This window comes from Hyperoodon ampullatus (assembly GCF_949752795.1).
Source record: "Hyperoodon ampullatus genome assembly, chromosome: 8".
Lineage (NCBI taxonomy): Eukaryota > Metazoa > Chordata > Mammalia > Artiodactyla > Ziphiidae > Hyperoodon > Hyperoodon ampullatus.
The window spans coordinates 93,392,430-93,406,664 of NC_136921.1; the positions used below are offsets into that span (position 1 = coordinate 93,392,430).

General features: G+C 38.0%; 1 protein-coding gene across 1 annotated transcript in view; it reads right to left on the reverse strand.

The window, feature by feature from the left end:
- Positions 1 to 14,235, reverse strand: part of CCDC141 (coiled-coil domain containing 141) — a gene marked incomplete at both ends in the record, with an annotated part of 195,486 nt that overhangs the window by 73,738 nt on the left and 107,513 nt on the right. The window contains one exon of the mRNA XM_079709970.1: positions 2,405 to 2,577. Coding sequence (XP_079566096.1) covers positions 2,405 to 2,577 — 173 coding nt within the window. The remainder of the gene's footprint in view (positions 1 to 2,404; positions 2,578 to 14,235) is intronic.

Consider the following 14,235-nt stretch of genomic DNA (forward strand, 5'->3'; position numbering starts at 1 on the left):
GACTAGAAAGAGCAAAGAAGGCAAAAAGAATGAGACTAGCTAAGTAAATAAACATGTCGACCATTACAAAATGGATGGCCAAAAAGAATCACTAGAATCCTGAAAATAGACTGTAATGTAAAATAAAAGCACTTCTCTTATATTTAAGAATTGAAAATAAAGCATTACTGATTAGAACAAACAGGATAAAGTTTAGCAGTAATAACTTGTGACCAGCTTTCCTACTCTTAAGACTTAAGCATCAAAACTAAATACGGAACTTCAGTTTCTGGTCAAGAAGCAGGGACTGGATTTACCCTCGTGCCTTAAACAACCCAGACATTGAAGGACAGGTAGCACAGGACAGTGATCCCTGAGAGAAGGGAAATGAATGAGGTGAGCCTTACGATTGCATCAGCCTGCTGCCTGGGAGGTAGTTTCCAGACCAAAGCTCAGGGAAGTGGAACAAAACAGAGTCCAAAGGATGTACTGTTTTGAAGATACAGAGATCAGACTTAGGGGAGGCCAAGTCACCTAGAATTTCTGGGGCAGCGTATCAGGGGCAGATCTTCGGATCTGGGGAGGGGTCTTTGGCTGCTTCCTGACCCACCCACGCATGAAAGGAAACTGTCTAAGGTCAGGTAAAGCACCACAAGTAAAGAGCGGCCTGAACAGAGAAATAGTATGTATCTGTGCTTTGAGACCTACTTACTAAACTGACATGAGACCATTCCCCAATTACAACTGGAGACCTCACCACTTAATCCATCATCACATGACTCAGATCAATGTCAAACAGGTACACTGAGTCCAGGCACAACAAGTCCAGGCACCCCATAGGATATCTTCTGCCTGGTCCAAGACTCATACATTCTAGAAGACTGGACCTGTAGCAGGGGAGGGGAGAAAGGAGCTCTCATACCCATAGGGGCCAGACATGAGCACACTGGTCCTCCTAGAGCCGAGTGGACACACCATTACCTGACGCATGACATGGAGCCAAAGTAGGGAAACTTAGTAACTACAGCTATTGTTAGTTTTCCAAAGGTGAGAATTATTTGCCCTTTTCATAGCCTCAGCTTTTTAGCTCCTGCTGGAATATCTTGGATTATTTCTGATCTTGACTTTGCATGGTCCCATAGCAACCTTCATAAGCCCTGGTTAAATGTATCTGTCTGGACTCAGATTATCTTCTGAAAAGAAAATTCCCTAAACCCAAACTTACCAAATCAACACTTGTAAACATGTCTAAAATAGAGCAGAATGAGGGTTTAAACAGAAATAAAATAATTTTTACCACATTTGACCTATTTCATTGTTCCTCAAATTGAATGTCTTCGAGTTTCAAGGGGATTGTGGATATGGAAGATAAAAACAGGGCTTACCCATTTGCAGAATTTTTTTTGTCTCTCTCTGTCAAAACATAAGCCCTGCCATCATTTCTTCCTAGTCAGTATCTGTTCCATCATCTGCTCTTTCTGTCATCTCCATTTTGTCTTCCAAGCCCTATTCTTGATCGTATGTTCTCACTGTATTCTCTTTCTGCTTCTCAAGGTCCTTCTCTCTCCTCATTCCCGCCCATCTCTAAGATATACCAAAGTATATCTTACTTACTTACTTACACTGATATACTCCCTGAATGTGCTCATAAAAACAACCCACCCTAGCACACTGGTTAAGAGCAGGTGGTCTAGGATGCACTAGACCATTAATCTGGATCCATGCACTTGAATTCAAATTCTGGCTCTGCCACTAACTAACTAGCTGCATGACCTTTTGCAAGTTACTTAACCTCTCTGCGTCTCAGTTGCTTGTGAAAAGAACATTAATAGTATATTCTATGCCTTGTAGAGTTGCTGTGAGGATTAATGGGATAATGCTTCTAAAGCTGTTGAGACAGTGCCAGGCATGTGGTGGGCTCTCAATTTTTTAAAATGCAATTATTATTAAATAATAATAATGTCATCTTTTACTTAGGGTTTTGCTTGGTGAGCCATCAAGCTCATAAATGAAAGGGAATTCTAGAACTTTATTTTTTCCAGAAAGGAAAAAAGGGACAGAGTAGACTCAAGGCTTACGAATTAAAAGGGAGGACGAAATCCCACGGAGATGCTAGGATATAAAAAGTACACAGAAGGCAAGTTCTGTCTCTTCTTTTGTTCTTTCCCTCCTCCCTCCTCAGAAACTCATAGAAAGAAAGCTTTAGCATCTTCAGGCCCTCAGGTCAGAATATAGCCTCACTTCTGGATGAGCAATGCTGTGTTCAGAACTACTGCTGACCAAAATTCAATAGATACTTTTAAGCCATGTCATAATGCAGTAAAACATCAGAAGTAGGAAAAAAAATCATGCAACTTATTTTTTAACAGACTGTGGAAACTGTGAAAAAGCTTGTCACTCGGAGGGAGAAATAGACTTCACTTACCTACAGGAGGCTAGCTGGTTGATTAAGGCTTGTCCCTCTTGCAAAGCATCAGCTGTGCAGTCTTTAATTTCTCTGTGTAATTCCTCATGCCTCGCTGCCAAGACAGGCAGACTTAAACCCTCTGATTTAAGGAGCTTAAGGTAAGCTTCAACTCTTCCAAGTACATCAAATGCCTGCCAAAGAAAACATACTTTCATTTTCTGCTCATCTAGTTTAAAGTCTACATCAATGTGCACACAAAATACTAGAGATTAAACCAGCCTGTTCAATTTATTGGTTTGATCATAACCAAAAACAACAATCTGAGTCTTAGAAAATAGCTGTATAGTTTTAAGGCTCCATTTAGGGAAACTGATCGTAGTTTAGTTCAGCACAGATAAATGTCAACCCCATAAAATTACCAAAATGGTTTACATTGAGAATGTACCTATACAACACAGTTATAACTAGATAAAATTTGGAGAGCCAGGTTTATTTTTTGCACATTCTGTACTGGATACAACTAATGGATGAGATGTTTTAAAAATATTATGCAGACTTTCATAACCTGAATATCTCTGTAATATTCTTTTAAAAAATTCCCAATAAATCGCACTTTGAACCTGAAACACCATGGGGAAGTATTCAAAAAATTTGGGGGCTTTTTTCCCTTGCCTTTCTGAGTAAAAGATCGTCTGCCTGCTCCATCTAAGGCATCCGTCTGTCTATAGAGAAGATTGGAATTTGGTTCTGAAACAGTGCAAAAACTAAGACCAAGGTAATATTTAGCTTCTGACATGTAAAACAGGATTATGCAGGAAGAAACATCACCTTGCAAACCAAGATACTGTCTTGAGAGAAGATTTTTGAATTTCTTTATTTTCTTCCTTTATTAGCAGATCAACAACCAGGTATGGGGGATTAAGCTTATAGAATTAACGTAGAGTAGAGAGGAGCTATCCTTTTGGCCATTAAGGCCTAGTTGGCATTAATAAGGGGGAATATATGACATAAAAGCAGTAAAAGAAGACTGTGGCAATATGAGGAAAACAGAGATCAGAGCGCCATGGTCTTCATAGGTCTCCTGAGAGCCCATCTGTGAACTTGGGCCTGGAGAGCAGGAGATGAGTTAGGTAAGTTGAAGAGAAGGTGAACAGCAAGGGAGCTCTTGCCACGTTGCCCTCTGGCTGTACTGCAAGAAGCCACCTTACAGGGTGTTCCACACCACTCTGAAGAACAGTCCTATCCCAGGAAGCTTGACTGGGCCACAGTCAGCAGGGGCCTGAAGCCTAGTCTTCCTGGGTTGTTACAGTGGAAGCCAGTGAGCTCAGCAGGGGGCCACCAGGTGAACTAGGAAGACCCCACAATGAGAGCAATGGTCTCATGAGTCGACTACCACTGAGAACTGAGAGAGACCAGAGAGGGGAGCAAGGCTGGGATGATGCTGAGGGAACACAGTTTAAGCCAAAGGTAGAGGTTACAGCCGTGGACCTGTGTAACAGCACCCATACCCCTGCACCTGGCCATCTTTGAAGGAAGTGAGTTGTTGTTGTTTTTCTTAACTTTATTGAAGTATAGTTGATTTACAATGTTGTGTCAATTTCTGCTGTTCAGTAAAGTGATTCAATTATATATATATATATATGGTTTATCACAGGATATTGAATATAGTTCCCTGTGTATATAGTAAAACTTGTTTATCCATGCTATATACAATAGTTTGAATCTGCTAATCCCAAACTGCCAATCCTTCCCTCCTCCACCGCCCTTGCCCCTTGGTAACCACAAGTCTATTCTCTATGTCTTTGAGTCTGTTTCTGTCTCATAGATAAGTTCATTTGTGTCATATTTTAGATTCCACATAAGTGATATCATATGATATTTGTCTTTTTCTTACTTACTTCACTTAGTATGATAATCTCTAGGTCTATCCACATTGTTGTAACTGGCATTATTTCATTCTTTTTTTTTATAGCTGAGTAATATTCCATTGTATATATGTGCCACATCTTCTTTATGAATTCATCTGTCGATGGATATTTAGGTTGTTTCCATGACCTGGCTATTGTAAATAGTGCTGCTGTGAACATTGGGGTGCATGTATCTTTTCAAATTATAGTTTTGTCTGGATATATGCCCAGGAGTGAGATTGCTGCATCGTATGGCAACTCTATTTTTAGTTTTTTAAGGAACCTCCATACTGTTCTCCATAGTGGCTGTACCAATTTACATTCCCACCAACATTAGGAGGGTTCCCTTTTCTCCACACCAAAGGGAGTGAGTTTTAATGGCAGAATTGGAACTGGACAAAATTTGAATTTACAAATGAAATCTTTCAGATACTGTCATATGACTTATATGTTGAGATTCTGTTTTCCCACCAATGTCCTCATGTCTTCTGAATCTGCATTTACTGAGAGTGTATAAAGCAAATTCATTCCCATTTATTTAGTAGATGATAGGAAGTAATACAAATAATCACTACAGTTTAATGAGAACTATGTGCTTCTTCTCTATTTCGTGTTTCACAATTACTTTTCATTTCGTCAACAAATATTTCTGATCGTCTGCTGAGTTCCAGGCATATTGTTCTTAAGAGCCATGGGAGGGAGCAAGAAGTTATCCCCTTTATATGACTGAGGAAACTGTGTCTCAGAGAAGTTAAATAAATTTCACCAAGTCATACTTGTGCTAAGGGACAGATCTGGTGTTTGTACTCAATCTATCTGGACCCGAGGGCTCTGCTCTTAAATCCTGGGCTATGGTGCCATGTAGCAAAGGATTTCTATGGCAGGTTTATGAGACAGGGCCATTTCCAAGAAGACTGTTAATCTTAGGTGGAAAAGGTAGGATTTAAAAACTTACTTTTTGTAAATAGTGTCTACTTTTCCTTCTTACAGGTGAGAAAGGATACAGATAAAGATTGAGCTATTTCTCTTATGTTTATAGGACTGTAAAAGAAAGATAGCTTTATTAAAGACACTTTGAACCTGAAGAACTCTTCCTTATCTGATCCTTTTTCTTTCTCGCAGTTGGCAACAGAGCCAAATGTCTCAAGATGCTGATGTTAGAAAAGATGATTTGAATTGCTTCCTGGATCTTTCCATAACACACTGAAACACCACTAGGCAATAACCACTGTTTCTGGAATTTTGTTTTATATTTTTAATTTTATTGCTTATTTTGAATAAATTGGAGTCCCTTGTTAATAAAGGGTTAGTTTTAAAGTCAGTGCCTAAAGCAAAAATCTGGTGTAGTCAAAATAATCATGAACTCCCTTAAGTCATGCTTAAAGTTTAATATATGCTTATAGTAATACATACTCACACTTAGGACACCGAGCTAGGGTAAAGGAAGAAATAAGGATAAATCTATACTTAGATGTCAGGACATTCACTTCATTCTTTCTTTAAGATAATTCTCAAGTTCTTACCGTGAATGGGGAAGGGATATAGACTTCAAAAGTGCTTTTCTTGCCTGTAAGTTTAAGTCCATTCTATCTTAATATTAAGCCATTATAACCTTAATAAATATCATGTTTATTGTTGAGAATTAAAGGAGGAAAACATATGAAAGTAACAAGGGCACGATGGTGGAAATGTAGTAAGTACTCAGAAAATATTTGCTGGTTCTTACTCTAAATCTTGACTGATCAGACACATCTTTGAAAAACCACTGAGAAGAGCACGGCCACCTGCTGCCTGTCACTCATCCTATGTGGCTTTTTCTCCTTGTGTCCCCACTGAACAGCTGCTACTCTCAGATCCTTGGTCACTGGTCTCATCTTCATAGGAGTTAGATTCTAAAGCCACTTGTACATTAAGCACATGTGTGATGTGACTCCACCCTATTCCTGAAGGTTTTCATAAAAGTATCATTTCCTAATGGCACGGAAATAAATTGAAGAGCTAAACATTCACTAGAAGGAGGAGGTGGTAGATCAAGGACCAGTATAACCCATAACTTAGAATGAAAATAGCCAGATTTTCTTCCAGAGCTTTTTCTCAGAAATATCAAAGTGTCAGGAAAGTATTTATGAATTGCTCTATGTATCACACTTAAGAGAACTAAAGCAGTAGAAAGGAGGTGAGTGATTTCTTTCCTTCATGAGCTCAACGAATATATTTACAAAGATCTACTATAGGTAAGGTGGGCTGGATGCTGTAAGAGAGCTTATTCCTTACCCTTAATCCTAACTTAACCCTAATGGGAATAATCTACAGACACAGATATAGTTAAATTTCTTAATTTTAAGAGGAGACCTCTTTCAAGATTATACTGTCTGTGATTGTCTGAATCATATGCAAAGCTTGTTTCTCTTATTCCCACATAGAAAATGATCTAAGTATCATTGTTCTCACTTAATCTACCCCCAGAATAGAACTGAGTGCTTGTGTATTTACCAGATCCGTAAGGAACCTGATATACTGGATCCAGTCTGGAAAGAATCTCTTTGTTGCACACATGGTACAGAACAGGTTATTTCCAGCAAGAACACTGTGACCTCCACATAAATGCCTTTGGAATTAATATTTTACATTTAGGTTTTTTTCCTTCACATCCCCCTCTTTCTTCAAACCTTGGGTGAAGGTCAAATAGAGGTTTTATGAGTGGACTGGAATAAACAAGGATATAGGCACAAGGATAATATTTTCTCCCTCTGGGTTCTAGCTCTCCTTCACTATTTTATATGGCACCACTCAGTTCTCAAGCAGACAAGGAGGAGATGAATCAGCTCTTTTGGCCCTGGTTTGGGAAAGAGTAAGGAGTTGCTTAGGTTTTGTGTTCTAAGATGCTAATAAATATCTTTCCTTTTTCCCTTGTTAAGCACAGGATCCCAAGCAGGCTGCACCACATCAAACAGAGATGATATCAAGACTTGGCACATTTGATTCCTTTAAAAATATCTATGAGATTAATGTTTAGCAGGAACCATGAATCATGCAGCATAATTCTTATATCGAGCTGTTTCACAAAGATGTTTAATAAGTAATATTGTTTACTTCTTGAGTAATTTGAAGAGAATCAACATTAAAAGAAAGAAAACAAAAACCACTGTAGAACCCTGAACACTTCCTTTCATGAATCGCAAGGCTGGAGAATGAGTTTGGTCAGAACCTTTATAATTACCAAGGATGCAAAACTTAACTCAGCTTCTAATTAGAGCACTGAACTCCACTATCTGCAGAGATTCAATTTTCCTCTGGGTTCAGTTTTTTAAAAGACCAAAAGCTTCAGTGTCTTTTCCTAAACATTACCTGAGATAACTTCTGGTGGCTCACAGTTTGGCAAGCTGATTCCTAATTCAGGTCCTGTCCAAGATTTCAAATGCCATGAAGACGGGGGCAATAGGGTGATGTAATTTTCAGCTCCTGATACCTGCTGCCTCCTATTACTGCTCTGGCTTATTCCTTGCCTCTTCAAAGTTGTTGCATCTGGGCCCCAGAACTCCCTCCGACAAGTGTTACAAGGTTGATCAGTGATGTTACTGAGAGGTGTTTAAAATCACAAGTACCTAAAGCAGGGTTTTACCTCACAATTTGGAAAGCTAAGAAAAACACTGGACAAGAAGGCGTTTGGGATTGAAAGTGGAGTGCATCTGAAGCCTTTGATTAACAAGGAATTGGAGAAACTTTATATATTGACCATTTCTTACTTTTTCTGAGATGAGTCCATCTTAGAGATATATAAACTAGACCCATAAGTAGAACTTTAGCCAGCTAGTCACTTTATAATTTCTGGTTTTCTTTTCTTTTTTTTTTTTTTTTGCGGTACGCGGGCCTCTCACTGTTGTGGCCTCTCCCATTGCGGAGCACAGGCTCCGGACGCGCAGGCTCAGTGGCCATGGCTCACGGGCCCAGCCGCTCCACGGCATGTGGGATCTTCCCGGACCGGGGCACGAACCCGTGTCCCCTGCATCGGCAGGTGGACTCTCAACCACTGCACCACCAGGGAAGCCCCAGTTGATAGCTTTATTGTGAAAGATATTCATGAGTGAGTGACAACAAAACTGAGTGTCTTAATGATAAGACTATTAAATGTAGACTGAGTTGTGGGCTTTCATGAGAAATGTAAGATGTTAAAGGTATTCCTTGATTTTGATATTATTTCTATTTTAGATAGATAGTTAATAATTGTATGTTAATAGTTTAGCCATCTTTATCAAATGTTTACTGTGGTTTAAATAGCCTGTCCCTCGAAGTGAGAGTGTGGCATCGACATATATACACTACCAAATGTAAAACAGATAGCTAGTGGGAAGCAGCTGCACAGCACAGGGAGATCAGCTTGGTGCTTTGTGACCACCTAGAGGGGCAGGATAGGGAGGGTGGGAGGGAGATGCAAGAGGGAGGAGATATGGGGATATATGTACACATATAGCTGATTCATTTTGTTATACAGCAGAAACTAACACAACATTGTAAAGCAATTATACTCCAAAAAAGATGTTAAATAAATAAATAAATACATAGCCCGTCCCTGAGCTCGAAAACCACGAGTTTTAAAACCATCCTCAGAGGGAGCACAGGAGCAGATTAAATTAAGATATCATCTGCGTATACAGGAAGAGGTTTGCCTCTTGATGATTTTTGCAAGACCTTAATATCTCTGCATATTTAAGGACAGGTTTAGCATAAGATAGAAACTTCCTAGCATGCTATTCAAGACCGTTCCTGACCCCTTGCCTCTTCTACCACTTTTTGCCTCTCATCACTCCCATCTTATACCCTACACTCCTGGCAAAATAAATTACCTGAGGTTCCCCAAACAACACTGTACCATGTAGCCTTCCCTTAATCCCTTCTTGCCCAGCCTTCCAAATTTAGCTCACTGGTCCCTCCTCTAAGAGAAGCCTTGCTTGACACTTTTCCTGGGTCAGGTTAAGGATCTCTTCTGTGTTCCCTAATGCTCTAGGCTTACTCCATCATGGCTTTTCCCACAGCACACAACACTTCTGTTTCCTTGTCTCTCCTCTAAACAAGGCTGATGGGGTCTTAAAAGCAAGGATTGTATCTTTCACTGCTTTAGCTCAAGTACCCATGTGACGCATGACAACATACTAGCTGAAGGCAAATGTGGAAGAAGGGAGGGAATAAAAGCAAGTTGCTTTTCTAAGAGAAATGGGAGTTGTTCTGGAAGTGAGAAATTGGAGACAGGCTGCTTAAGAGTTATGAAACTGAAAGCAATTATACTTTCCTTGATGTCTAGTGACAATTAGCTTAATTTCTTGAATTCATTTGTGTCACTTCAACAAATTCCTTCTGGATAATATTTTTCGGATCTCCTACTTGGACAGGTTTCTTCTTTCAATCTGTAGTACAACTGGACCATTTTAGTTAATTGTTTCTCACATCTTGGCTAAAATGTATCTATTTTGAAAAAGGTAGAATAGTGTGTATATAAATTTTAAAAAATGTACCAAACTCAGTGCTTAATTATTTTGTGTTTGTCTGAAACAATAATGTTGCTGTAGGCATTACTGTTTTATATCACTGTAAATATCTTGAAAAAGCAACATCATCTTTTTAAAGGACATCAACTTTTCAGCAGTGATGGCAGAAGCAGTAGAAGCCATAACAATTATTATATTTCAAAGTGCTTCCATTATGTTCCTCTGGCTGCCCCAACTTTTTGTTTCACCTGTGCCTTCAGGCCGATCACCCAAGAACCAGACCATGTAGTTTTGACCTCGGTCTCCCCTGCTTGCTTCCCCCAGTGGAATCATATGGCTGGGAATGGAAAGCATGGGAATGAAACTTTGTGACCCATCAGTCATGTTTTACAGCTTTAGGTTCAGTCATCGTTGTCATATAAATACAGGCTCATACTGTTCTGCTCTTGAAATATATTATATATATTTATCTCTGATTCAAACCACATTCCCTAAACAATGATAAATAGATTTTGGGTGATCAATACATATTAACCAGAGCTCCTTTTTTGTGAACATGCTAGAAATATAAGAAATGAGATCATCTATAATCATGAAAGATGAAAATTTGAAGGGATCAAGATGAGTTACGATAACAGGTGCTATGTTTGCATTTCATGCATGTCCTCATAACTCTTAGCAACATCTGGTAACCAGAGAAACTCTTCTCCAATCAGCTATCATCCAGTGTTGGCAATCAACCCGTACTTGTATTTGTGGCTAAGTGATTTAGCAAATAGGTTCATCGAACGCAGCAGATAACTGTAAAATGAAAAGGGAGTATCTCGGGTTCTTTGAGTTACATGGCTCAATCTCCACTTGAATCTGGTTTATGAAAAGCATCAGCAGCATTCAGTAAAGTTTCAGGATACAAAATTAATACAGATAAATCTGTTGCTTTTCTATACACTAATCATGAACTATCAGAAAGAGAAAGCAAGAAAACAATCACATTTAAAATCACATCAAAAAGAATAAAATACCTAGGAATAAACTTAACCAAGGAGGTGAAAGACCTATACTCTGAAAACTATGAAATATTGATAAAGGAAATTGAAGATGCTACAAAGAAATGGAAAGACATTCCATTTTCTTGGATTGGAGGAATTAATATTATTAAAATGTCTATACTACCCAAAGCAATCTACAGATTTAATGTAATCAATACTCACAACATTTTTCACAGAACTAGAACAAATAATCCTAAAATTTATATGAAACCACAAAAGATGCTGAATTGCCAAAGCAATCTTGAAAAAAAAGAACAAAGCTGGAAATATCATGCTCCCTGACTTCAGACTACATGTTACAAAGCTGCGTAATCAAAACAGCACGATACTAGCACAAAAACAGATACATAGATCAATGGAACAGAATAGAGAGTCCAGAAATAAACCCACACACCGATGGTCAATTAATCTACAACAATGGAGACAAGAATATACAGTGGATAAAAGACAGTCTCTTTAATAAGTGGTGCTGGGAAAACTAAACAGCTGCATGCAAAAGAATGAGATTAGAACATTTCCTCACACCACATACAAAAATAAAATCAAAATGGATTAAAGACCTAAATGTATGACCTGAAACCATAAAACTCCTGGAAGAGAACATAGGCAGGACACTCTTTGACATAAATCATAGCAATATTATTTTGGATCTGTCTCCAAAGGCAAAGGAAACAAAAGCAAAAATAAACAAATTGGAACCTAATTAAACTTAAAAACTTTTACACAGAAAAGGAAACCATCGACAATAGAAAAAGACAACTTACTGAATGAGAGAAAATATTTGGAAATGATATGATCGATACGAGGTTAATATCCGAAATATATAAACAGCTGATATAATTCAACATCAAAATAATCTGATAATAAATGGGCAGAAGACCTGAATATACATTTTTCCAAAGAAGACATACAGATGGCCAACAGGCACATGAAAAGATGCTCAACATCACTAATCATCAGAGAAATGCAAATCAAAACTACAATGAGATATCACCTCACACCTGTTCGAATGGCCATCATCAAAAAGGCCACAAATAACAAAAGTTGGTGAGGATGTGGAGAAAAGGGTACTCTTGTGCACTGTTGGTGGGAATGTAAACTGGTGCAGCCACTATGGAAAACAGTATGGAGGTTCCTCAAAAAACTAAAAATAGAACTACTGCATGATCCAGCAGTCCCACTCCTGGGTATATATCCAAAGAAAATAAAACACTGTTTTGAAAAAGTTCACGCACCCTAATGTTCATAGCAGCATTATTTACAATATCCAAGATACAGAAGCAACTTAAGTGTCCATTAACAGATGAATGGATCAAGAAGATGTGGTATGTACATATAATGGAATACTACTCAGCCATAAAAAGAATGAAAGTCTGCCATTTACATCAATGTAGATGGATGTAGAGAGTACTATACTTAGTGAAATAAGTCAGAGAGAGAAAGACAAATACTCTATGTTATCACTTATATGTGGAATATAAAATATTAAGCAAAGGAATGTATATAACAAAACAGAAGCAGACTCACAGATACAGAGAAAAAAACCAATGGTTACCAGTAGGGAGATGGAGGGGGACTGGCAAGATAGGAATATGAAATTAAGAGATACAAACTACTATGTATAAAACAGATAAGCAACAAGGATATATTGTACAGCACAGAGAAATACAGCCATTGTTTTGTAATAACTTTAAATGTAGTATAATCTGCAAAAACGTTGAATCACTATGTTGTACACCTGAAAATAATATAATGTTGTAAATCAACTATACTTCAATTTAAAAAAAAGAAAAAGCACCAGTAGCAACACTACTCCTGAGGTCCTGTGTGCTAACATCGCCACCTATTGCTCATTCCAGGTACAAACGGTCACACCTCAAGCCAAAGACTAGACATTCTCTAGGTAAGAAACAGACTCTTGAGCCTTGGGTAATCATTAACCCCTAGCAGGATTAAAAGGTAATCAATTTCACTCCTGAAACTACAGAGTAAAGGCAGTGGGCACTCTTGCCGATGTGGACAATTAGGTGATAATTATATTTTATTGAATTTCACATACGGGAATTACATTCGCTTATCAATTTTTTTGTATGTTTTATTCTCTGCTATATCCCCAGCATTTAGAACAGTGCCTGACACACAGTACTTGCTCAATAAATATTTATTAAATAAATGAATCCATAAAGAAAAAGGGTAATTATTCTCATAAATTTGCCACACTACTTATTTAGCAGCTTCAATTAAAAACTTATTGTGACTTTTTTCTAGTAAATAACAATATCCCTAGATATTGATAGAATTGGTAGAGAGAGAGGGACAGGTGACAATAAAAGGAAAGAAGGGAAAAAAAGGAGTGTTTCCAGATGATTGCAACAGAAAATACCAGAAACATATGATAAAAATCCGGATGAAAAAGAAATAAATATGATATGGAAGACATACTAACAGTAGTCCATTCTGCAGATGAGATTATGACATTCATTTCTTTTTAACAAAATTTTTAAAAGTTAAAGGTTATCTCAAAAATCATATGTTTTGCATTTTACTGAGCAAAAACACTCAAGCTGTTACATTCACTAATTCATATGTTACCCATGGCACTAACATTTTTTCACACTGGTATTTGACACAGAAATTGAAGACTATTGACCTAGCTTTAACAAATTTGGAACAAGACGTTGTTTGCTAAAAAATGATTCCATTTATCAAGAGTGAAATTAGTTTTCGAGGTAAGTTTCTTCTTTTAAAGCCCCGACGCTCTCTTTTTTTTTCATAGTGCTAACATCCTTATTTGCATGTGTGGGGTGAGTCTCCACTGCTCCTACCCATCTTACTGGTATGTCAAGAATGCCTGACTCTGACCTCTCTTTTTTTTTTTTTTAACATCTTTATTGGAGTATAATTGCTTTACAATGGTGTGTTAGTTTCTGCTTTATAACAAAGTGAATCAGTTATACATATACATATGTTCCCATATCTCTTCCCTCTTGCGTCTCCCTCCCTCCCACCCCTCTAGGTGTTCACAAACCACCGAGCTGATCTCCCCGTGCTATGTGGCTGCTTCCCACTAGCTATCTATTTTACATTTGGTAGTGTATATATATCCATGCCACTCTCTCACTTTGTCACAGCTTACCCTTCCCCCTCCCCATATCCTCAAGTCCATTCTCTAGTAGGTTTGTGTCTTTATTCCTGTCTTACCCCTAGGTTCTTCATGACCTTTTTTTTTTCTTAGATTCCATACATATGTGTTAGCATACTGTATTTGTTTTTCTCTTTCTGACTTACTTCACTCTGTATGACAGACTCTAGGTCCATCCACCTCACTACAAATAACTCAATTTAGTTTCCTTTTATGGCTGAGTAATATTCCATTGTATATATGTGCCACATCTTCTTTATCCATTCAT